Source organism: Balearica regulorum, chromosome W (assembly GCF_011004875.1).
Source record: "Balearica regulorum gibbericeps isolate bBalReg1 chromosome W, bBalReg1.pri, whole genome shotgun sequence".
Taxonomy (NCBI): Eukaryota; Metazoa; Chordata; class Aves; order Gruiformes; family Gruidae; genus Balearica; species Balearica regulorum.
This window is the reverse complement of record NC_046219.1, coordinates 10,074,415-10,100,558: the sequence shown is the minus strand read 5'-3', so window position 1 is coordinate 10,100,558 and position 26,144 is coordinate 10,074,415. Positions and strand designations below refer to the sequence as shown.

Sequence of the window (26,144 nt, the reverse complement as noted above, 5' to 3'; positions counted from 1 at the left end):
CTCAAGTGTGAGGGAAAGGTATCCCTTCAGTGAAGATGTTTTATGTTGGCCAGGCAAGTGGCCCACCATGGAGAGAGATATCCAATACCAGAGGGAATTAGCCATGCGGGAGATGGTTTATTATGACCCGGACAATGCGCAGTTACCCACAGATCCTGACGGAGGCCAGTGCACATAATCTATGTGGTGGAAGTTTGTACAAAGCGCACCATCGTTGTATGCCGACTCACTGGCAGTAATGGACAGGAAAAGCGAAGAGGCACCCACAGTGGATGAAGTGGCTGGTCGACTCAGGGAGTCTCTCTTCCTCCTTCATCTCGGCTGTGGAGAAACTGTCCCGGGAGTTCCAGCAATTCAGAGAGGACATGTCCTACTCCCCACCTGTACAGAACAGTATCTCAGCTATTCAAAGTAAGCATTCCTCTGCTCAGGAGAGAAAATATAGAGGGTACACACCACAAGGCACCCTGTGGTTTTATCTGCATGACCATGGAGATGACATGAGGAAGTGGGATGGGAAGCCTACCTTGACCCTAGAAGTACGAGTACGTGAGTTGCAAGGTAAAACAGCCTCAAAAGGGGATTCTTACAGGAAAGATGTCGCTCCTGTTTCCAGCAGGCAGCACCCCAGACCGAGTGGAAGGACTACTCTTACGTATGATCCTCCTGAAGTGACTTCTAAGTCATTTTTGCAAGAAGTGAGTAGTGAATGATGAGCAGGATGAGAGGGGCCCTGCCTCCAGCCAGGTGGAGGAAACAGACAACCGGATTTGTTGGACTGTGTGGATCCGATGGCCTGGCATGTCAGATCCACAGGAGTACAAGGCTCTAGTGGACACCGGTGCACAGTGTACTCTAATGCCATCAAGCTATGAAGGGGCAGAACCCATCTGTACTTCTGGAGTGACAGGGGGACCCAACAATTGACTCTGCTGGACGCTGAAGTGAGTCTAACTGGGAATGAGTGGGAAAAGCACCCCATTGTGACTGGCCCAGAGGCTCCGTGCATCCTGGGCATAGACTACCTCTGGAGAGGGTATTTCAAGGACCCAAAAGGGTACCAGTGGGTTTTGGTATAGCTGCCTTGGAGACGGGGGAAACTGAACCGTTGTCTAGTCTGCCCAGTCTCTCAGAGGACCCTTCTGTTGTGGGGTTGCTCAGGGTCAAAGAACAACAAGTGCCAATCGCTACAACAGTGGTGCACTGGTGGCAATACCACACCAACAGAGACTCCCTGGTTCCCATCCATAAGCTAAATTATCAACTGGAGGGTCAGGGAGTGATCAGCAGAACCCACTCACCCTTTAACAGTCCCATATGGCCAGTGTGGAAGTCCAATGGAGAGTGGAGGCTGACAGTAGTCTATCGTGGCCTGAATGAAGTCATGTCACCCATGAGTGCTGCCGTGCCAGACATGCTGGAACTTCAATATGAACTGGAGTCAAAGGCAGCCAAGTGGTACGCCACAATTGATATCGCAAATGCATTTTTCTCAATCCCTTTGGTGGCAGAGTGCAGGCCACAGTTTGCTTTCACTTGGAGGGGCGTCCAGTACACCTGGAATCAACTGCCCCAGGGGTGGAAACACAGCCCCACCATTGGCCATGGACTGATCCAGGCTGCACTGGAAAAGGGTGAAGCCCCAGAGCACCTGCAATACATTGATGACATCATCGTATGGGGCAACTCAGCAGAAGAAGTTTCTGAGAAAGGGAAGAACATAGTCCAAATCCTTCTGAAAGCTGGTTTCACCATAAAATGAAGTAAGCCCAAGGGATCTGCACAGGAGATTCATTTTTTAGGAATAAAATGGCATGATGGGCATCATCAGATCCCAATGGATGTGATCAACAAAATAGCAGCCATGTCTCCATCGACCAACAAAAAGGAAACGCAGGCTTTCTTAGGTGTTGTGGGTTTCTGGAGAATGCACGTTCCAAATTATAGTCTCATTGTAAGCCCTCTCTATCGCATGACTCAGAAGAAGAATGATTTCAAATGGGGCCCTGAGCAACGACAAGCCTTTGAACAAATTAAACAAGAAACAGTTCATGCAGTAGTCCTCGGGCCAGTCCAGGCACAGCCAGATGTAAAAAATGTGCTCTACACCGCAGCCCTACCTGGAGTCTCTGGCAGAAAGCACCGGGGAGACTCGAGGTTGACCCCTGGGGTTTTGGAGTTGGGGATACAGAGGATCTGAGGCCCGCTATACTCCATCTGAAAAAGAGATATTGGAAGCATATGAAGGGGTTCGAGCTGCTTCACAAGTGATTGGTACTAAAGCACAGCTCCTCCTGGCATCTTGACTGCTGGTGCTGGGCTGGATGTTCAGAGAGGGCCTCCTCTACGCATCATGTAACTGGCTCTACATGGACTAAGTGGGTCGCACTGATCACACAACGGGCTAGAATAGGAAACCCCAATTGTGCACGGATTCTGGAAGTGATCATGGACTGGACAGAAGGCAAAGATTTTTGCATGTTGCCAGAGGAGGAGGTGATACACACTGAAGAACTCCCAGCATATAATAAACTTCCAGAAAATAAGAAGCCATATGCCCTGTTCACTGATGGGTCCTGTCATATCATTGTGAGAAAGCTTCGGAGGTGGCAGGCTGCTCTATGGACTCCTACAGAACAAGTCACAGAAGCTGCTGAAGGAGAAGGTGAATCGAGCCAGTTTGCAGAGGTAAAAGACATCCAGCTGGCTCTAGACATTGCTGAAAGAAAAAAGTGGCCAATGCTCAACCTCTATACTGACTCATGGATGGTGGGAAATGCCCTGTGGGGGTGGTTACAGCAATGGCAGCAGAGCAACTGGCAGCGCAGAGGCAAACCCATCTGGGCTGCCCCATTGTGGCAAGACATTGCTGCCCAGCTAGAGAAGATGGCTGTGAAAGTACGTCACGTAGATGCCCCACGTACCCAAGAGTCAGGCCACTGAGGAACATCAAAACAACCAGCAGGTGAATCAGGCTGCTAAGATTGAAGTGGCTGAGGTGGATTTGGACTGGCTATGTAAAGGTGAACTATTTATGGCTCATTGGGCCCATGACACCTCAGGCCATCAAGGAAGAGATGCGACATATAGATGGGCTCGTGATCGAGGGGTGGACTTGAGCATGGACACCATCTCACAGGTTATCCATGACTGTGAAACATGCGCTGCAATCAAGCAAGCCAAGCAGTTAAAGCTTCTGTGGTATGGAGAACGATGGCTGAAATATAAATATGGGGAGGCCTGGCAGATTCATTACACCACACTCTCAGAAACATTCATTAATTTGGGTCATTCTTACTGTAATACCATTGATAGAGCATATAGCAATTGTAGTAGTGATGACATAAAATGGCAGAGTTATTTAGCAACTGACATCATACAATTTAATTTATTGGCTATTCTCACCCAAAATCAAATCCCCTTGAGGTACACATCGGACTTCCCCATCCTTCCACATCACTGTCTCGTCCCACTTGGTGGGTTGCGAGGGAGGTGAATCATTTTATCCCACCAAGTGCACCTAGGTCCTTGAGCAAAAGCAGTCCTGCAGATGGGTTTACCTTTGCCTGAAGCAGGACTAACCCAGACTGTCTTCCTTAATATATTTTTCATGTGCACTACAGGGACTTTATCTCCTTCTACAGGGCATGTAGTGTTAACTAACCAGGTGGCCTTTGCTAAATGTGTGTCCCAGTGTTTGAGGGTCCCACCACCCATTGCTCTCAGTGTCGTCTTTAGCAGTCCATTGTACCTTTTGATTTTCCCAGAGGCTGGTGCATGGTAGGGGATGTGATACATCCACTCAATGCCATGCTCTTTGGCCCAGGTGTCTATGAGGGTGTTTCAGAAATGAGTCCCGTTGTCTGACTCAACTCTTTCTGAGGTGCCACGTAGCCACAGGACTTGCTTTTCAAGGCCCAGGATAGTGTTCCAGGCAGTGGCATTGGGCACAGGACATGTTTCCAGTATCCAGTGGTTGCTTCCACCATTGTAAGTACATAGAGCTTGCCTTGGCGGGTTTGTGGGAGTGTGATATAATCAGTATCTGCCATGCTTCCCCATATTTATATTTCAGCCATCATCTTCCATACCAGAGAGGCTTTACCCGCTTGGCTTGTTTAATCACAGCGCGTTTCACATTTATACATGATCTATGCAATAGCATCCATGGTCAAGTCCACCCCTCGATCACAAGCCCATCTATATGTTGCATCCCTTCCTTGATGGCCTGAGGTGTCATGGGCCCAACAAGCTATAAATAATTCACCTTTATGCTGCCAGTCCAAATCCACCTGAGCCACTTCAATCTTGGCAGCCTGATACACCTGCTGGTTGTTTTGATGTTCCTCAGTGGCCCAAGTCTTGGGTACATGAGCACCTACATGACGTACTTTTAACACCATCTTCTCTAGCCAGGCAGCAATATCTTGCCATAATGGTTTGCCTCTGCTATGCTTCCATTGCTGTAACCTCCCCCAGTTCCCCACCACAGTTTGAGGTCTTTTAGAGTGCCCCAAGCCAGTGTCTGCTGTGCCTTACACTCCTGTGGATCTGACATGCCAGGTGATCAGATCCACACAGTCCAATAAACTTGCTTGTCGCTTTCCTCTACCTGGTTGTAGGCAGGGGCCCTATAATCCTGGTCATCACACTCACTACTCACTTTTTGCAAAAAGGACTTACAAGTCACTTCGATAGGATCATAAGTATGATCAAGCCTTCCACTCGGTCTGGGAGACTGCCCACTGGAAACAGGAGCAGCATTTTTCCTGGAAGAATCCCCTTTTTGTGACTGTTTTGCCTTGCAACTCATGTACTCATGCCTGTAGGGCTGAGGTAGGTTTTCCATCCCACTTCCTCATGTCCTCTCCATGGTCACGCAGGTAAAACCTCAGGATGCCTCGTGGTGTGTACTGTCCATATCCCCTCTCTGGAGCAGAGGAACGCTTACTCCTAATAGCTGAAATACTGGTCTGTACAGGTGGGGAGTAGGACATATCCTCTTTGAGTTACAAGACCTCCTGGGACAGTTTCTCTGCAGCCGAAAAAAGGGAGGAACAGAGTTTCTCTTCATATTGCTGGAATTGGCCAGCCACTTCATCCACTGTGGGTGCCTCTTCGCTTTTCCAGTCCATTACTGCCAGTGAGTTGGCGTACGACGATGGTGCGCTCCGTACAAACTTCCACCACATGGGTCAGGTACACTGGATTTCATCAGGGTCTGTGGGTAACTGCACGTTGTCCGGGTCATAATAAACCATCTCCTGCACAGCTAATTCCCTCAGGTACTAGATACCTCTCTCCATGGTGGTCCACTTGCCTGGCCGACATAAAACATCTTCACTGAAGGGATACATTTCCCTCACACTTGACAGGAGTCGCCTCCAGAGGCTAAGGGCTTGTGTTCTTTTCCCAACTGCCTTGTCAATGCCCCCTTCCCTAGACAGGGATCCCAGCTGCTTGGCCTCCCTACCCTCTAATTCCAGGCTACTGGTCCCATTATCCCAGCAGCAGAGCAGCCAGGTAATGATGTGCTCCCCTGGAAGGCGGCTGAAATCCTTTTGTATATCTCGCAGCTCACTCAGGGACAGGGATTGGGTGATTTCCTCTGCTTCTGCCTCTTCCTCCTGTTCTCATTATGGTCCCAGCTCATGATCATCCTTCACTAAGCAAACTGATTTCTTTGTGTATTTCTTCTTGTGTATAGGGGCAAGAGATAGCGGTACGGGTTGGTCTTTTGGCTCAGCTACAGTGCCTGTTGCGGGGGCTTGAGTAGCCACAGCGTCTGTTGTGAGGGTTTGTATATCCGCAGTGGCTGTGGGTCTATTCTCCCTCTCTTCCCCCTGATGGCGCTGTCTACTATCAAGCAGTGTTAGGTAGATAGTGGCCAGGGCCCAGCACAGGGCAGTCAGTTGTGTCTCCTTGGAATAGCCACAGCATTTCCCTTTCAAATATTCTGTCACTTTATCAGGGTCTTGCAGTTGTTCGGGAGTGAAGCTCGAGGCCATTGGGGGTGAGAAGGTCTCTAGATGCCTGCCTATACTCTCCCACATGCCATGCCAGCCCTGACTATTCAGCCTCGGGGAAAATCCCTGAGTGGTATTCTTAAAAGAAGTTGTTGTAACACTGAACAAGAGCTGGAAGACATTCAGGAGACCTAGCAATAGGAATATACTGGCCTGAACATTTCAAGGGTATTCAAAATTCTCAAAAGCTATTGTAACCAGCCAAAAGGGAAAAGGGGAGGTGAAAGAGTGGGAGAAGGTATCCCCCTCTGCCTTCCCCATCGATTGGGTGCGATTATTAAACAATTCTGAGAGATGTCCAAGCTACGGGCATGACAGTAATGCTACATATAAATACCAGCTTAGGCTCATGACCATCGATGTTATCTTATCATTAGTTGATATCACACAGTAAAACAAAATGAGAATCCGAATCCCTCTCCCAGAGGTGATAAACAGCACCGCAGGGATTACATAGAGTAAGTATGGGTTTACGTACCACAGCCACGTGATGAAACAAAACATCATTCTGACCAGCAACTGCTTAAATAACATTATAAATACTTATCACAGCTTTATTTTAACATGCTCTGGTCAGATCTGTCATTATCTCAACCCTTCATGCCCCACGTTGGGCACTAAAAAGGACTGTCATGTTTTAGCCCCAGTCAGCAGCTGAGCACCATGCAGCCACTCGCTCACCCCTCCCTCGGCAGGATGGGGAGCACAATAGGAAAGACAAAGGCAAAACCTTGTCATTTGGGATAAGGACAGTTTACTGGGACAGAAAGGGAGAGGGAAATAACAGTAGTACTGATAACGGAATATACACAGTGGGTGATAAGAGAAAGCAATTTACTGATCTGAGGACCAACTGGACACTCAGCCCACACTCAGACCGTCCAGGAGCCGTGCCAAGTGCCCCTCCCCAACTAGCCCCCTTTTATGGTGAGTATGAAGTGACATGGTATGGAATAGCCCCCTGGCCAGCCTGGCTCACCTGTCCTGGCTCCTTGTGAAAATTAACTCTATCCTAGCCAGAACCAGGACAACTAGGATGGGACACAGCCAGGACAGGTGACCCAAACTATCCAAAGGGAGATTCCATACCATATGACTTCATGCTCAGCATAAAAGGGGGCTAGTGGGGTAGGGATGGTGCAGCTCCCGGGTGGGCTGAGTGTCCGGTCGGTCATCTGGTGAGATAATTGCATTGTGTTTCACCCATTTTGTATATTGTTATAAGTACTGTTGTTGTTATTTTGCTCTTCCTTTGCTGTCCCAGTAAACTGTCCTTATCCCAACCCTTGAGTTTTACCTTTGTCTTCCCATTCTCTTCCCCATCTCACTGGAGGGCAGGGTGGAGGAGGGGCAAGGGGTGAGCAAGTGGCCGTGTGGTGCTTAGCGGCCGTGTGGTGCTTAGCTGCCAGCTCGAGCTAAACCACGACAAATGGCTATATTAAGTATATTATTTTTCAGCAATTTAACAATAATCCATGAATCATGAGTGATATCTTTGTGGTCTTATGTAGACACTCATAGACAATTCATCACCTTTACAACATACAACCTGTAACACTTGGAATCCTGGCAGAACACAAGCAGTGCTCTAATCACATGAACTGCATGCACTTCTTTCATGTTATTCATTACCATATATAGAGCAGGAAGCATACTAGGCTGTTGTGGTGGGTTGACCCTGGCTGGGGGCCAGGTGCCCACCAGAGCTGCTCTATCACTCCCCTCCTTCATTAGACAGGGGAGAAAAAAAGTATAACAAAAAGCTTGTGGGTCGAGATAAGGCCAGGGAGAGATCACTCACTAATTATCGTCATGAGCAAAACAGACTGAACTTAGAGAGGGAATTCATCTAATTTATTACTAAGCAAAACAGAGTAGAGGAATGAGAAATAAAATCAAATCTTAAAACACCTCCCCCCACCCCTCCCATCCTCCTGGGCTCAACTTCACTCCAGGCTTCAACCTCCTCCCCCCGCCAGTGGCACAGGGGGGATGGGGAATGGGGGTTACGGTCAGTTCATCACACGTTGTTTCTGCCACTCCTTTCTCCTCAGGGGGAGGACTCCTTTCATTGTTCCCCTGCTCCAGCATGGAGTCCCTCTCATGGGAGACAGTCCTTCATGAACTTCTCCAACATGGGTCTCTCCCATGGGGTGCAGACCTTCAGGAGCAAACTGCTCCAGCGTGGGTCCCCCATGGGGTCACAAGTCCTGCCAGCAAACCTGCTCTGGCCTGGGCTCCTCTCTCCACGGGTCCACAGGTCCTGCCAGGAGCTTGCTCCAGCATGGGCTTCCCACGGGGCCACAGCCTCCTTCAGATGTCTCCACCTGCTCCGGCGTGGGGTCCTCCACGGGCTGCAGGTGGAATCTCTACACCCCCTCATCCTCCCTCCATGGGCTGCAGGGGCACAGCCTGCCTCACCATGGTCTTCACCATGGGCTGCAGGGGGATCTCTGCTCTGGTGCCTGGAGCCCCTCCTCCCCCTCCTTCTGCACTGACCTTGGTGTCTGCAGATGTTCTTACATCTTCTCACTCGTCTCTCTGGCTGCAAAAGCTCTCTCTAACTGTTTTTTTCCCCTTCTTAAATATGTTATCACAGAGGCGCTGATTGGCTTGGCCTTGGCCAGCGGCTGGTCTGTCTTGGAGCCGACTGGCATTGGCTCTATCAGACACAGGGGTAGCTTCTAGCAGCTTCTCACAGAAGCCACCCTTGTTGACCCCCCTGCTACCAAAACCTTGCCACGCAAACCCAACACACCTGTTCAGCAAGATAAAGGAAATTCTTGTATTCTGTTTATCACTCAAAGGTTAAGGGAAGAGTTCAGAAGGCTTGTGAAGATGGTGCAACCCCTTTCTTCCCAGATCCTTCCAGTGATCTATGGCCTCTTACATACAGTTGTTTAAATAAGGATGCTGTATTACATCTTCAGTTCAGCAATAAATAATTATTTCCTTGTGTTTCTGTTAGGAAACAGGAAGAGTAAACTGTGTTCATGCCTGAGAAGCATTTGTGTTCCATGCCATCTCAAGAGCTGTACACTCTCTGCTCCTCAAACAGACATTTATTAAGATAATAAGGTGCTATTTTAGCTTGGATCTCTGAGATACCACCACACAACATCCTGCTTTTATGGTAAGCACCTGGTAAGAGTTAGTAGACGAGACTGTAACAGATAAAAGGAAAGTTAGCGCTTAATTAACCCTTGAGATGAGAGATCAAACACATTAAACAAACCTCTTAGTCTTTATTATGTGTGGGGGAAAAAAAACTTGTTAGCCAAGTAGGGGGAGAATGTGGAAATCAAAGAACAAGACAAGGGAAGGAACTGACCTCCATCCCTGGAAAGATGATGGATCATTCTGGGAGTTATCAATAAGCATGTGGAGGAGAAGAAGGTTATTGGGAGCAGTCAATATGGATTCACCAATAGGGAAATCATGCCTGACCAATCTGATATAGCCTTCTATGATGGCATGACCAGCTGGGTGGATAAAGGGAGAGCAGTGGATGTTGTCTACCTTGACTTCAGCAAGGCTTTTGACAAAGTCTCTCATAACATCCTCATTAGCAAGCTCAGGAAGTGTGGGTTGGATGAATGGACAATGAGGTGGGTAGAGAACTGGCTGAATGGCAGGGCCCAGAGGGTTGTGATAAGCGGCCCAGAGTCTAGCTGGAGGCCTGTAGCTAGTGGCGTGCCCCAAGGGTCAGTACTGGGTCTGGTCTTATTCAACATATTCATCAATGACCTGGATGAGGGGACAGAGTGTATCCTCAGCAAGTTTGCTGATGATACAAGACTGGGAGGAGTGGCCAACACACCGGAAGGCTGCACTGCCATTCAACAAGGTCTTGACAGACTAGAGAATTGGGCAGAGAGGAACCATATGAAATTCAACAAGGGCAAGTGTAGGGTCCTGCACCTAGGGAAGAACAACCCCAAGCACCAGTACAGGTTACAGGTTGACCTGCTGGGAAGCAGCGCTGCAGAGAAGGACCTGGGAGTCCTGGTGGACAACCACCTCCCCATGAGCCAGAACTGTGCCCTCATGGCCAAGAAGGCCAAAGGTATCCTGGGGTGCGTTCAGAAGAGTGTGGCCAGCAGGTCGAGGGAGGTTATCCTCCCCCTCTACTCTGCCCTGGTGAGGCCACATCTGGAGTACTGTGTCCATTTCTGGGCTCCCCAGTTCAAGAAAGACAAGGAACTACTGGAGAGAGTCCAGCGGAGGGCTACAAAGATGATTAGGGGACTTGAACATCTCTTGTATGAGGAAAGGCTGAGAGAGCTGGGTCTGTTTACCCTGGAGAAGAGAAGACTGAGAGGGGGTCTTATCAACGCTTATAAATATCTAAAGGGTGGATGCCTACAGGAAGGGGCCAGACTCTTTTCAGTGGTGCCCAGTGACAGGACAAGGGGCAACAGGCACAAACTGTAACACAGGAAGTTCCACCTGAATATGAGGAAAAACTTCTTCACTTTGAGAGTGACCGAGCACTGGAAGAGACTGCCCAGAGAGGCTGTGGAGCATCCTTCTCTGGAGATATTCAAAACCCACCTGGATGCGATCCTGTGCAACCTGCTCTAGGTGATCCTGCTCTAGTAGAGGGGTTGGACTAGATGATCTGCAGAGATCCCTTCCAACCCCTACCAGTCTGTGAATCTGTGAATAGCACACACACATACAAAAATATTATAAAAATACTTATGGCCTCTAAGCTGTACAAGACTGTTCAAATTCTTGATACAGTTCAATTTCCCCCCTTTCTTAGTCTCCATATTTGAAATGTTGAATATTTCCCATCTATATATCAGTCATTTCAGAGTAGTTTTTGGACTCGGGGCTTTTCTATTTGCTTTTGGTTGCAGGGACCCAGCTATGCCTAAATCTCAGATAGGTCACTTTGATGCTAGTTCAGTGTACAACTTAGTGAAACTTATCAGGACTGTAAGATTTGAAAGAATGCATTTAAATCCTATAACCAATCATATATCCATCTGGTTTTCAGATTAAAAGTAAATGTGTTTCTATATTCCTGAGCAGTCACAACTATTCTGGGTGGGGGAGGAGGACTTAAGACATTTTAGAAATCCACTGGGGCTGAAGTTTGCCATTTTGTTAACATGTTTGTTCATATCTCATTATTCCCCTCCCAGCTCTGAATCTTTTGGGTTTAGTTATCTGCTAATAAGATAAGGGAACAGTTTTGCTCTAATGAAATGCATCATTAGGTAAATTTAACTTAACCCATTTAGACATTACAGCTACAGTTGTCAAACTTCTAATTCACTTTTTTAGGAATAATAAATTTGTTACCTGAAACCAGGCAAGTAGAACTACCCAGCATCTTGAAGAGCATGTAAAAGCATAAAAGAAAGCACCCAACTCAAATGTGTTATTAAAAAAAATTAAAAATATCTTATTTAGATATCTTAAAAAATACAAGATACATTATATAAAAATCAAATAGCTATTCATCAAAACTTTGTTAAATAGCCCCATTTAAGATCATGTACTGGCATGCGTTAAGTAACAGTGTATAATCTCAACTAACATTTTATTTATCTCAGTGCTAGCTGATAACAAGTTCAGCTTGTCAAGTCAATAGGATAACCTTACAGGCTTCTACCATGTATTTACAACATGAAAACTTGGAAAACAATATAAAATTACATTATACTGAAGATAATAAGCAGTCACATTGCTGGACCCACACCAAAATGGTGAAAAGGATTCTACTTTCCTTCTTTTCACAGTTTCAAATAATGTTTAGTGTAAGGAGGTACACAGAGCAAGGTCCTACATAAACAATCTGTTCAACTGTTTAATACATTACTGTTAAAGCCAAACAAAACAAATTTCTCTGTTAATTAAATATACTAGCAACACTATATAACGTTCTAGTGACATTTTGCTTTTTAACAACTTTGATATTGAACAAAAATGTCTTCAACCACAATTCACTTCCAGGTCAGCAGAATTTTTGCAGAGCATCAGAAATGTCATGATTTTTTTCCAGTCTGCTGGGAGGATTTATCTGCTTACGATTTCTATACAGGGTAAGCAGCTGCAAGTTCTGAAATTCAGGCTTCAACATAATTAAAAAGCAAAGATGTTTCTTCAGACTCTCTTGTACAAAATAACTCTCTTGTCACATTATTTCAGCAGTAATAGTAAAAGTTCACTTTTCTTCTAGGACTAAACTCAGTAGGTTGATTCAGTGGTTCCATTTCAGTTTGAAAAGTAAGAATTAGATATCTTGGGGTATCTGCTTGAAGAGAGAGAGACTTGCATCCTCCATGTAGTTCACACACTTTGGCAAAGAAGAGCATTTTTAAGGTTGTCTCTGAAGTCTTTTGAAATATAATAACAGGTTAATGGATCAACACAACTCTTCAGATTAGAAAGACAGTGCAGTTATGTACAATACATACAGATAGCTCTGGCTGTAGGTTTTGAGGAGCAAATAGCACACAACAAGCAGCACACTGCTAGGTGTAAAACAGATGAGATATACATGTACAGAATAGCAATAATGAGTTTGATTGCTCATTTTTGTTTCTTCCCAGTGCTTATATCTGAGATAGAAGCATTCACATTCTTAATCATTAGTATATAAGCAACAGCTATGAGGAGAGCTGGGATTAGGAAGAGCTCAATTGCAAGTGAGAGGAAATAATTGAACATGTCATGAGCCAAAACATTTTCAGGCAACACATCATGGCAGGTAGTGATGTTAAGATTTGAAATATATGGAGTCTGATTAACAAGATACATTGGAATGGTGCCCAACAAAAATCAGTATCCACATAGCAAGGGAGATGCCCAAGGCAATTTCAGATTTCTTTCTTGAATGCACTATGGGGTTCACTACAACCCAATACCGTTGCACACTGAGACAGTCTAGGAGGTTCCTGGAGTGTGTGGAAGATGATAACTTCCTGACACAGCTGGTAAGTGAGCCTACCAGGGGAGGTGTCTCGCTCGACCTACTGTTCACAAACAGAGAAGGACTGGTGGGAGATGTGGTGCTCGGAGGACATCTTGGGCTTAGCGACCATGAAATGATAGAGTTTTCGATTCATGGCAAAGTAAGGAGGGGGATCAGCAAAACCACTACCATGGACTTCCAGAGGACAGACTTTGGCCTGCTCAGGACAGCGGTTGAGAGAGTCCCTTGGGAGATAGTCCTGAAGGGCAAAGGGGCCCAGGAAGGCTGGGCATTCTTCAAGAAGGAAGTCTTAAAGGCGCAGGAGCAAGCCGTCCCCATGTGCTGTAAGATGAACCGAAGGGGAAGACGACCAGCCTGGCTGAACAGGGAGCTTTGGCTGGGACTCAGGGGAAAAAGGAGAGTCTACCACTCTTGGAAGAAGGGGCAGGCAACTCAAGAAGAATACAGGGATCTTGTTAAGTCATGCAGAGGGAAAATGAGAAAGGCAAAAGCCCAGCTAGAACTCAATCTGGCCACTGCTGTAAGGGATAACAAAAAATGTTTTTATGAATACATTAACAACAAAAAGAGGGCCAAGGAGAATCTCCATCCCTTATTGGATGCAGAGGGGAACATGGCCACCAAGGATGAGGAAAAGGCTGAGGTACTTAATGCCTTCTTTGCCTCAGTCTTTAATAGTCAGGCCAGTTGTCCCCAGGGCATTCAGCCCCCTGAGCTGGAAGACAGGGACAGAGAGCAGAATAAACCCTCCATAATCCAGGAGGAAGCAGTTAACGACCTGCTATGCCACCTGGACACTCACAAGTCTATGGGGCTGGATGGGATCCACCCGAGAGTACTGAGGGAGCTGGCAGAGGAGCTTGCCAAGCCACTCTCCATCATTTATCAACAGTCCTGGCTAACAGGGGAGGTCCCAGATGACCGGAGGCTTGCCAACGCGATGCCCATCTACAAGAAGGGCCAGAAGGAGGATCCGAGGAAACACAGGCCTGTCAGCCTTACCTCAGTACCGGGGAAGATTATGGAGCAGTTCATTTTGAGTGCGCTCACCAGGCAGGTGCAGGACAACCAGGGGATCAGGCCCAGCCAGCATGGGTTCATAAAAGGCAGGTCCTGCTTGACCAACCTTCTATGACCAGGTGACCCGCCTAGTGGATGAGGGAAAGGCTGGCTGGAAGGCCGAGCCCAGAGAGTTGTGGTGAACGGAGTTAAATCCAGTTGGTGGCCAGTCACAACTAGTGTTCCCCAGGGCTCAGTATTGGGGCCAGTCTTGTTTAATATCTTTATCAATGAGCTGGATGATGGTATCAAGTGCTCCCTCAGTAAGTTTGTGGATGACACCAAGTTGGGTGGGAGTGTTGATCTGCTCAAGGGTAGGAAGGCTCTGCAGAGGGATCTGGACAGGCTGGATCGATGGGCTGAGGCCAACTGTATGAGGTTCAACAAGGCTAAGTGTTGAGTCCTGCACTTGGGTCACAACAACTCCATGTAACACTACAGGCTTGGGGAAGAGTGGCTGGAAAGCTGCCTGGCAGAAAAGGACCTGGGGGTGCTGGTTGACAGCCAGCTGAACATGAGCCAGCAGTGTGCCCAGGTGGCCAAGAAGGCCAACAGCATCCTGGCTTGTATCAGGAATAGTGTGGCCAGCAGGACTAGGGAAGTGATTGTCCCCCTGTACTCGACACTGGTGAGGCTGCACCTCAAATACTGTGTTCCCTTTTGGGCCCCTCACTACAAGAAGGACATTGAGGTGCTGGAGCATGTCCAGAGAAGAGCAACGAAGCTGGTCAAGGGACTGGAGCACAAGTCTTATGAGGAGCGGCTGAGGGAACTGGAGTTGTTTAGTCTGGAGGAGGCTGAGGGGAGACCTTATTGCTCTCTACAACTACCACAAAGGAGGTTGTAGTGAGGTGGGTGTTGGTCTCTTCTCCCAAGTAAATAGCGAAAGGACAAGAGGAAATGGTCTCAAGTTGCATCAGGGGAGGTTTAGATTGGATATTAGGAAAAATTTCTTCACCGAAAGAGTGGTTAGGCATTGGAACTGGCTGCCCAGAGAGGTGGTGGAGTCACCATCCCTGGAGGTGTTCAAAAAATGTGTAGATGTGGCACTTCAGGACATGGTTTAGTAGACATGACGGTGTTAGGTCGACGGTTGGACTTGATGATCTTTGAGGTCTTTTCCAACCTTAAGATTCTATGATTCTATGTCATAAAGAGAATGTAGCAGTACATATTTCCATAGAAAAATCCAACAGTACTTTGCAGAGACCTTCACTGAATAGCCAATTATTGCCATTTGCATGGTACGCAATCTTCTGTGGGAACCAGACAACAAAGAGAAGGTCTGCCAATGCCAAGTTAACCATATAAATCACAGCCAGATGTTTCTTCTTTGTTTGGAAAAAAAAGACCCAGAGGGCCATGGCATCACTTGGCAAACCATTGATAAAGACAATGATATAGACAATGGGAAGGAAAACTGTAGTTAGCTTTCTTTTAAGGGCTTTTGCTGCAAATTCATTCACTTAGTATAACTCTCCAGAGGCATTATTTGTATTTGGAACTTTCCAGCCAGCAAAACTTCTTCCTTTTGAACTGCTTGTTCCACTACTCTCTCTCTCAAAAAAACCACCCCAAAATAAAACAAAAGAATTAAGAAGCTGCTGTTACTGAAGTACAGACTTTTTTTGTCCCTTTTAAAAATAAACTAGATGGCAAAATTTACTCTGAAAAATTAGAGGACCTTATCAACAGAAAAATTAGACTCATTTTCAGACACTTGACAACTTTTTTTTCCCTTTGTTTTAGTTTATTATCCAAAAGACAACCTATATCACTATTCAAGGATTGTATCAGCAACCAAAATGCTTTCCCACATCACCAGAGATATAAAAGTACCTCATTAAAATAGCTGTCAGGTGCTCCCACCATCTGAACAGTTACAATACAAACTGCTTCAAGTACCCCAGGGCACCATTATAATTTCACATGGTGGTGCCAGATTACCCAAGTGCTGGGACTCATAAAACTTTGCAGCAGGCTACCATAGCTGCAGTAAAAGTTTCCTCAGTTTAGATGGCCTTAAAATCAGGTATGCAGTAAAAAAGAGCATGCTGTCCTCAGACTAGCTAGAGCTGAAACTGCCTATGCAAACTGAATGCAATGATGAAAGCTAAGCACAAGTGACCTTTAAGGAAAGAAAGAAGCATGTTGTTACACTGTATCTGAATTGAAATGTGAACAGACTTTGTGCATGAAAACACAACAGGGCCAGTCATCTGGGATAGCCTTCCAATTCACAGGCAAGATGGTAAGGCAACCTCTGCAGTTTCTACTCAAATTGATAGATGGTAGAGCTGACAGCTATGGCTGCTTTATACACCATAAAGCTATCATATCAAGTTTTGCTCTTGTATTGGGTCTGGCTGAGATGGAGCTGATTTTCCTCATAGTGCTGTGCTGTGTATTGGTAACTAGCAAGGTGTTCGTAACACACCAGTGTTTTGGCTACTACTGAGCAGTGCTGGCACAGCATCAAGGCTGTCTCTCTATTTCTCCCCACCTCATCAGTAGGCTGGGGGTGGGCAAGATCTTGGGAGGGGACATAGCTGGGACAGCTGACCCAAAGTGACCAAAGGGATATTACATAACATATGATGTCTGCTCAGCAATAAGAAGCTGAGGGATGGGAGAAGGAAAGCACTGTGGCCACTCCAACCCCTGCAACAAGCACTGCAGCGACTCCAACCTGGGCAACAGGCACTGCAGCTAAACAAAAAAACAACCTGTACCAGTATCGGTTGCACCTATAAAGAAGAAATACACAAAAAAAATCAGTTTGCTTAGTAAGGGATGACGATGAACCAGGGTCATCATGAGAACAGGAGGAAGAGGCAGAAGCAGAGGAAATCACCCAATCCCTGTCCCTGAGTGAGCTGTGAGATATACAAAAGGATTTCAGCCATCATCCAGGCAAGGACATTATCACCTGGCTACTTTGATGCTGGGATAACGGGGCCAGTAGCCTGGAATTAGAGGGTAGGGAGGCCAAGCAGCTGGGGTTCCTGTCTAGGGAAGGGGGCATTGACAAGGCAATTTGGAAAAAGACATAAGCCCTCAGCCTCTGGAGGCGACTCCTGTCACATGTGAAAGAAAGATATCTGTTCAAAGAAGATGTATGTGATTCGGGCAAGTGGACCACCATGGAGAGAGGCATCTAATACCTGAGGGAATTAGCTGTGCGGGAGATGGTTTATTATGACTCGGACAATGCGCAGTTACCCACAGACCCTGATGAAATCCAGTGTACCTGACCCACGTGGCGGAAGTTTGTAGGGAGTGCACCATCATCATACGCCACCTCTCTGGCAGTAATGGACTGGAAAGGTGAAGAGGCGTCAACGGTGGATGAAGTCGCTGGCCAACTCCAGCAATATGAAGAAACTCTCTCTTCCTCCCTCGTCTCGACTGTGAAGAAACTGACCTGGGGGCTCTGGAAAATCAAAGAGGATATATCCTACTCCCCACCTGAATGGACCAGTATCTCGGCTATTCAGAGTAAGTGTTTCTCTGCTCAGGAGAAAGAATAATGAGGGTACACACCACGAGGCACCCTGTTGTTTTACCGGTGTGACCACGGAGAAGTCACGAGGAAGTGGGATGGAAAACCTACCTCAGTCCTACAGGCACGAGTACATGAGCTGAAAGGTAAAACAGCCTCAAAAGGGGATTCTTCCAGGAAAAATGCTGCCCCTGTTTCCAGCGGACAGTTCCCCAGACCAAGTGGAAGGCCTGATTGTGCTTATGATCCTCTTGAAGGGACTTCTAAGTCCTTTTTGCAAGAAGTGAGTAGTGAATATGATGAGCAGGATTAGAAGGGCCCTGCCTCCAGCCAGGTGGAGGAAAGGGACAACCGGGTTTATTGGACTGCGTGGATCTGATGGCCTGGCATGTCAGATCCACAGGAGTACAAGGCTCTAGTGGACACTGGTGCACAGTGTAATTTAATGCCATCGAGCCATGAAGGGGCAGAACCCATCTGTACTTCTGGAGTGACAGGGGGATCCCAACAGCTGACTCTGCTGGACGCTGAAGTGAGTCTAACTGGGAATGAGTGGGAAAAGCACCCCATTGTGACTGGCCCAGAGGCTCTGTGCATCCTGGGCATAGACTACCTCTGGAGAGGGTATTTCAAGGACCCAAAAGGGTACCAGTGGGTTTTGGTATAGCTGCCTTGGAGACGGGGGAAACTGAACCGTTGTCTACTTTACCCGGTCTCTCGGAGGACCCTTCTGTTGTGGGGTTGCTGAGGGTTGAAGAACAACAGGTGCCGATCACTACCACAACGGTGCACCAGCAGCAATACTGCACCAACAGAGACTCCCTGGTTCCCATCCATAAGCTAAATTATCAACTGGAGGGTCAGGGAGTGATCAGCAGAACCTGCTCACCCTTTAACAGTCCCATATGGCCAGTGCGGAAGTCCAATGGAGAGTGGAGGCTGACGGTAGACTATCGTGGCCTGAATGAAGTCATGTCACCCATGAGTGCTGCCGTGCCAGACATGCTGGAACTTCAATATGAACTGGAGTCAAAGGCAGCCAAGTGGTACGCCACAATTGATATCGCAAATGCATTTTTCTCAATCCCTTTGGTGGCAGAGTGCAGGCCACAGTTTGCTTTCACTTGGAGGGGCGTCCAGTACACCTGGAATCGACTGCCCCAGGGGTGGAAACACAGCCCCACCATTGGCCATGGACTGATCCAGACTGCACTGGAAAAGGGTGAAGCCCCAGAGCACCTGCAATACATTGATGACATCATCGTATGGGGCAACTCAGCAGAAGAAGTTTCTGAGAAAGGGAAGAACATAGTCCAAATCCTTCTGAAAGCTGGTTTCACCATAAAATGAAGTAAGCCCAAGGGATCTGCACAGGAGATTCATTTTTTAGGAATAAAATGGCATGATGGGCATCATCAGATCCCAATGGATGTGATCAACAAAATAGCAGCCATGTCTCCATCGACCAACAAAAAGGAAACGCAGGCTTTCTTAGGTGTTGTGGGTTTCTGGAGAATGCACGTTCCAAATTATAGTCTCATTGTAAGCCCTCTCTATCGCATGACTCAGAAGAAGAATGATTTCAAATGGGGCCCTGAGTAACGACAAGCCTTTGAACAAATTAAACAAGAAACAGTTCATGCGGTACCTCTTGGACCAGTCCAGGCACAGCCAGATGTAAAAAATGTGCTCTACACCGCAGCCCTACCTGGAGTCTCTGGCAGAAAGCACCAGGGGAGACTCGAGGTTGACCCCTGGGGTTTTGGAGTTGGGGATACAGAGGATCTGAGGCCCGCTACACTCCATCTGAAAAAGAGATATTGGAAGCATATGAAGGGGTTCAAGCTGCTTCACAAGTGATTGGTACTGAAGCACAGCTCCTCCTGGCACCCCGACTGCTGGTGCTGGGCTGGATGTTCAAAGGGAGGGCCCCTTCTACACACCATGCAACTGATGCTACGTGGAGTAAGTGGGTCGCACTGATTACACAGCAGGCTCAGTTAGGAAACCCCAATCATCCAGGAATTCTGGAAGTGATCATGGACTGGACAGAAGGCAAAGATTTTGGAATGTTGCCAGAGGAGGAGGTGATACACACTGAAGAAGTCCCACTGTAGAATAAATGCCAGAAAATGAGAAGCCATATGCCCTGGTCACTGATGGGTCCTGTCACATTGTGGGAAAGCATTGAATGTCAATGCCCATTTCAAGAGGTGAAAGCCATCCAGCTGGATTTCGATATTGCTGAAAGAGAAAAGTGGCCAACACTCTACCTCTATACTGACTCATGGATGGTGGCCAATGCCCTGTGGGGGTGGTTACAGCAATGGCAGCAGAGCAACTGGCAGCGCAGAGGCAAACCCATCTGGGCTGCCCCATTGTTGCAAGATATTGCTGCCTGGCTAGAGAAGCTGGCTGTATAAGTACCTCACATAGATGTGCACCTACCCAAGATTTGGGCCACTGAGGAACATAAAAACAACCAGCAGGTATATCAGGCTGGATTTGGACTGGCAACATGAGGGTGAATTATTTATAGCTCGCTGGGCCCATGACACCTCAGGCCATCAAGGAAGAGATGCAACATATAGATGGGATCATGATCAAGGGATGGACTTGACCATGGACGTTATCGCACAAGTTATCTATGAATGTGAAACATGCGCTGCAATCAAGGAAGCCAAGCAGGCAAAGCCTCTCTGCTATGGAGGACGATGGCTGAAACATATATATGGGGAGGCCTGGCAGATTGACTACATCACACTCCCACAAACCTGCCAGGGCAAGTGCTCTGTACTTACAATGGTGGAAGCAACCACCGGATGGCTGGAAACATGTCCTGTGTCCCATGCCACTGCCCGGAACACTATCCTGGGCCTTGAAAAGCAAGTCCTGTGGCGACATGGCACCCCAGAAAGAGTTGAGTCAGACAATAAGACTCATTTTTGGTATAACCTCATAGACACCTGGGCCAAAGAGCATGGCATTGAGTGGGTGTATCACATCCCCTACCATGCACCAGCCTCTGGGAAAATCGAAAGGTACAATGGACTGCTAAAGACTACCCTGAGAGCAATGGGTGGTGGGACCCTCAAACACTGGGACACACATTTAGCAAAGGCCACCTGGTTAGTTAACACGAGGGGATCTGCCAATCGAGCTGGCCCTGCCCAATCAAAATTTCCATGCCCTGTAGAAGGGGATAAAGTCCCTGTAGTGCATGTGAAGAATATGTTAGGGAAGACAGTCTGGGTTAGTCTGGCTTCAGACAAAAGTAAACCCATCTGTGGGATTGATTTTTCTCAAGGACCTGGGTACACTTGGTGGATGATGCAGAAAATGGGGAAGTCCGATGTGTACCTCAAGGGGATTTGATTTTGGGTGAGAATAGGCAATAAATTAAATTGTATGATGTTAACTGTTAAATAACCCTGCCATTGTATGTCATCACTACTACAATTGATATATGCTATATCAATGGTATTACAATAAGAATCACCCAAGTTAATGAAGGATGAACTCTGATGAAACCGAGCAAAGTGCACAATTATGGAACAAGAACTGACTTCAGCAACTGGCACCCAGTAACTTCCTCTAAATCAACATCTTCAACGCGCAGAACATGGGCAGTGCCAGATACACCAGCTGCGAGCTCCGGATGTGGCATGCAACAATCCAACACCACACACCATCGCTCCTGCCATGAAAGACTGTTATGACAGATGGAGCCCAAGGTCATTGACTACATGAACTCAACGGACATTTTAGAAGGATGGCCTATAGACTACAGGAATGATATCTCTGTGTGTATGTGTGAATATATATGAATGTGTGTGTGTGTGTGTATATAGATATCTCTCAAAGACAGGGAAAGTGGCAGTGGTTAATTAGAAAGTGTAGGATCTGGGCATGACATAGATGGTATGGAATAAGGGGTGGATAATGTCATGGGTTTTGGCTAGGATAGAGTTAATTTTCACAAGAAGCAGGGAGGTGACACAGCCAGGACAAGTGACCCAAACTAGCCACTGGGGGTATTCCATACCATATGACATCATGCTCAGCATATAAAGAGGGCTGGTCGAGGAGGAGCAGCAGCCCTGGGACACTCCAGACACTCTGGAGTGTCTGGTTTTTGGTTAGCAGGTGAACAAATTGCATTGTGTATCACCCACTTTGTACATTCTGTTATAAAGTACTGTTGCTGATATTTTCCTCTTCCTTTGCTGTCCTAGTAAACTGTCCTTATCCCAACCCACAAGTTTTACCTTTTTTTCTTCAGATTCTCCTCCCTGTCCCACCAGGGATGGGGAGGAGTGAGCAAGTGGCCATGTGGTGCTCAGCTGCTGGCTGGGGCTAAACCACAATAGCAGCTCAGCCTCTAATGACCTTGCCCTCATTACTAAGGCCCTCATCTAACACAGCTGAGTGCTCACATGAAGTATACAGCCCTGCCCATGGTGGTGGTCTAGTTGCCAAGACATTCCTTCCCCTTCATTCAGCTCCCAGCAACCACCATGGCTTTGGAGCGTCCCTAAGAGGCCAATTTTGGTTCTGATGATGTAAACAAGAGACTCGCGTTTTATCAGTCCAAGACCTCTCTTGACACCAACAACTGTTCTATATTGAAATGTCAGAAGGGTAAAAGTAAGGAAGTACTAACTTTAATTTGGAACATGCACATAAACTACGCATATGACGGGCATAGTAACAGCCCATGACTTTTATCAATCACATCAATTGGTCTGACTGGCAGTTACATCCAAAAAATAAGCTAGCATGATGTACCTGGATATACAAGGATTAATGACAGAACGTAGAGACTTAACATCTCCTGGAGACAAACAAAACAAACCAACAATTTGTCAGGATGATCCCAATGTAGAAATGATAGATTTTAACAAAATTAAATATATTTAAGAATTTCCTAAAAAGCTTATCCAAAAAAGATCCAGAGCCACAACTCATGACAATCTGTAATCCCTACCACCTCAAATTTCTAAAGATATGTACTTCATTTTCAACAAATATATATCTCTCTTTAAAAAGAGAAACTCCTCAAAATAGCTGCAATTTAGAAACAATAGGAAAAAGCCAACACAGAAAAGTATCATCAGCACAGTAAAATCTTACTCTGCAGAAGCAATAACAAAACATGCCACAGTTCAAGACAACTGTGATGCTGACATTCATCTGAACTGGCTATTAAATAACAAATTTCAAAAGTTATTTCTTCTTTAAGTACTGAAGCTAGACAACATAATTCTTGGAGAGAAAATGTAAACTGGCCTAGGTTAAGAAAACAAGGGACTGAGGAGTTTTAAATTCTTATTTTTTTGAAAGATATTTCCTCTCTCACACTCTATTTAGTTGGAAAATAAGCATCCAAGCTAAATTTTTTTGAAATTAATCAATAATTTAGTTATTCAAGCCATTTAAGTTGTGTTTCAGGAACTCACTTTCCTAGTGCTTTAGTTTATCTTTGATAGGCCAAACAGAATTCAACAATATTTAAACTAACATTCCTTCACCATCTACAGATCATTTCTTTCATCAGAGAGGCATTAAAGGGGCATCTTATAGGTTAACATCTCTATAAGGAGAAAGACTGATCTTAGGAGAAGCAAGGTAGTAGGCTGGAAATTCACCAACACCCTCCACCCCCTCCACCCTCTCCAATAAAAACTCCAACTAACACTGCCTTTTCCCCTCCAGTTTCTAAAATAACCCACAAAATAACACATTAGTATGTTTGAGATTTCTTGCTTAAGTTTCAATATCTTCTTGTGTATGGAATGAACCTCTACCTCCATGTAACATACTGAGGTATTCAGCACAGCAAAACTGGGGATAAATACAGTAGGCAGCAGGGACATTGCATAGACAACTACATAGAAACAGTAATATGTAGTAACAGAGATTGTGTTGACATTAGCAACTAAGAGTAAGTCTTCTCAGGTACATGACTGCAGATTAAAGACTTTTTGCTAACATACATAGTGCTGAATCCCATTAATGATTTTTATTTGTTTTTAAAGGAAGTTGGTTACCCACCAGTTACCAATACTTTCTTCCTATCTCCTTCTTGATCGAAAACATCGTGGAAAAAGCAGCCCTGACTCCCATCAATACCTTATGTCAATTGATTTCCATTTAACCTCAGTGCAGCTACTCAAAAACAAGCTAAAATTCCTTTTAATTGAAATTTTGTTTTCCAAGTATCTTATTCTTCTTATTCTCTTTTATCCTGAATCTGAAAAGAAAATACACTAATGATAACTTAAAATTTCTATTTAATCAGATTCCTGTCTTCTTCCTCTTGTCCAGCATGCTGGCTATCATCAGTTATTTGATAACCAATTAATACTTCAGGCAACTGGACAGGGGTTCCAGCACACTTCACAGATGACCTGACTTCTTATACGTCTATATCTTTTCTTTTTCTTATTTCCTAAAGGCTTTATACCATACATCTACTGAGAAAACAGCAGCAATACAAAACACTACTTTTCAGTCCTTGAACCTTTTAACTGCTCTGTTTGCGCTTCATACACCAAATTCTATGAATAATGGCCAAAAGAATACAATAAATCACAATTCAGAAAGTATTCTTACTCATTTTTAGAGTAATCCCTACTATTAAGAAAATAATTTAAACTTATACCTGGTGGAGAACTGTAGTTTCTTAGACTGCAGTTTTTCTGTTGCACTTATGACTCATTTTTGTCTTCCTGAAATACATGTGCTTAAAAGGCAAAAAAAATAAATCATATAGAAAAGTTATCATTATAGATAATTACTTTGTAGGTATATTTTTGCCAGTTACAGAAAAATAAACTCAAAAAATATCTGCAGGAATGGATACTGTTGTTAGATATTTATATAAGCTCAAAATACCAGCTATTTGGAAGCAGAAGCATGACAATGGTAGCACCAAGGTTTAAACCAAGTCCAATCCCAATATTATTTGGGAAGTCCAGTAAAAATCTACAATAGCATCAAAACAAGTTGTCGGTAACCACAATATTTAAAATACATCTAAATATTTGTGTAAATAATATAAATTTAACAATGAAAAATGTTAGGTAATCAAAATCACAGGTAGCTAAAAAAGTTTACAGAAAAATTACAAACCCAACTTCCACATTCTGATTTATGTGAAGCCCAATTCCAACATGAAATTATGCGTTCTGTTTGGATACCAATTTTTAAACTAAAGAGAAAAAAAAAGTTTACTCAGAGTAACCCGAGTATTTCTTTTGCTCACAGATAAAGTATCAAAAGTTGGGGAAAAAATTACCTCATCGCATAAACTTGATAGCTTCAATGCATTCACTGAAGATTTCCTCATAATTCTCAACATTATGGCTCCCATCTCTGAAGCTGTTCCCTGCCAAGATAAGTAAACATTGTACAAAATGTTTATGACAGAAAGCAGGTAACTATACTACTGCCTCATAAATGAATTGTGAAACTTAATTGCTTTTCAAGTTAGATCAGGTTACTGTTTTTCAGGTTACTGCTTTGCAGGTTAAATCAGTGTCAGATCTGTAAAAATAATATTATTAAGCCTTAAAAATGTAGCATAACTGTATGCCCACAAAACACTAAATATATTTCTCAAAGAAATTTACAACCAGTAAAGCAGAAAAATTAACATCAGAGTTTACACTCACGCTCAAATAAGCTCTAGTGTCCCGATTACCAATCAGTGAAGCATAAATAGCTCTTCCGATCTCAAAGGAGGTAGGTCAGGGAAAAGTACGTTTTTGGAACAGAAATAAAAGAAAATATTACATACCACAAGCTTTTAAGCATCGCCAAAACCACTGTAACACAATGCCCAAGTGCAGAAGCTTCAAAAATATTCCTAGCCGATTGCTGCTTATTTAAGGAGCCAGCAGTATACAGCTCTAGTGATTTTATGCTTCATGGTAGAGTTTCACGATAAAGGAAACTTGCATACGGCTCACTTCCACCCCCCTCATGAGCCAAATGTCCGTTTTCTACAGTCACCGCTATAGTTTGCTAACCAGGAAAGCAGGAAAAGAAGTAGTGTCTTCATACTATCAATTATAAGTCCACCTCACCGAGCACCACGAGCAGCCCAGGCAGCCGTTTCCTGGTTACACAACCGGCGCCTCACAAACTGACATTCCCCTGCCTAACGTGTTAGGAACCACTTGTGCATTACTCAGCTGGCCCCTGCATTATCTTCTGCCTCTAGATTAAGAACTTTAAAAAGGTCACACCTCAACTTATAGAGCAGAATGACGCCCAGGACCTGTGACGAGCCCGGGCCCAGCCTCAACCGAGACAGCTGTGGTACTACACACTGCCAGAAGGCATGCTCCTTCTTCTTTTCCCCACCACCTAACCGCCCTGTGTTCCGTCCTCCCGCCCGGACCTGACAGACCCAGGCAGCAAAAAGCACCATCCCAGCCTCTTCCGTTGTGTTTTTCCCTCTTCCCAGCCCCGCCAAGTCGGGCGTGAAGCCCATGGGGTATGTGGACCACCACTTCTCTGCCAGGAAGAACCAAAGTGCCACGAGGGAGCATTTCCAGCCAGGGCTGCTTCTCGGCCCACCCGCCCTTTTTGCTGTGGAAGA

The 26,144-nt window shown here is 45.6% G+C and overlaps 1 protein-coding gene and 1 long non-coding RNA gene across 4 annotated transcripts; both read right to left on the bottom strand.

Annotated features, from left to right (window-relative positions):
* Nucleotides 1-12,227: 12,227 nt before the first annotated feature.
* Nucleotides 12,228-17,325, bottom strand: LOC104636159 (proteinase-activated receptor 2). Its single transcript, XM_075739169.1, is given in 7 exon segments — nt 12,228-12,435; nt 12,437-12,537; nt 12,540-12,818; nt 12,820-12,925; nt 15,182-15,227; nt 15,230-15,593; nt 17,290-17,325. Coding segments are annotated over 7 exon segments (1,140 nt in total).
* A 5,573-nt stretch (nt 17,326-22,898) lies between these two features.
* On the bottom strand, nt 22,899-25,458 carry LOC142599238 (uncharacterized). Of its 3 annotated transcripts, none has more exons than XR_012832866.1 (4): nt 25,213-25,458; nt 24,837-24,926; nt 24,201-24,281; nt 22,899-23,380 (listed from the first exon to the last, which is right to left on the bottom strand). It is a non-coding gene; the product is annotated as an uncharacterized LOC142599238 (long non-coding RNA). The 3 variants fall into 3 exon arrangements; XR_012832865.1 differs by having other exon boundaries at nt 22,899-23,129; XR_012832864.1 differs by having other exon boundaries at nt 22,899-24,281.
* Nucleotides 25,459-26,144: the final 686 nt, after the last annotated feature.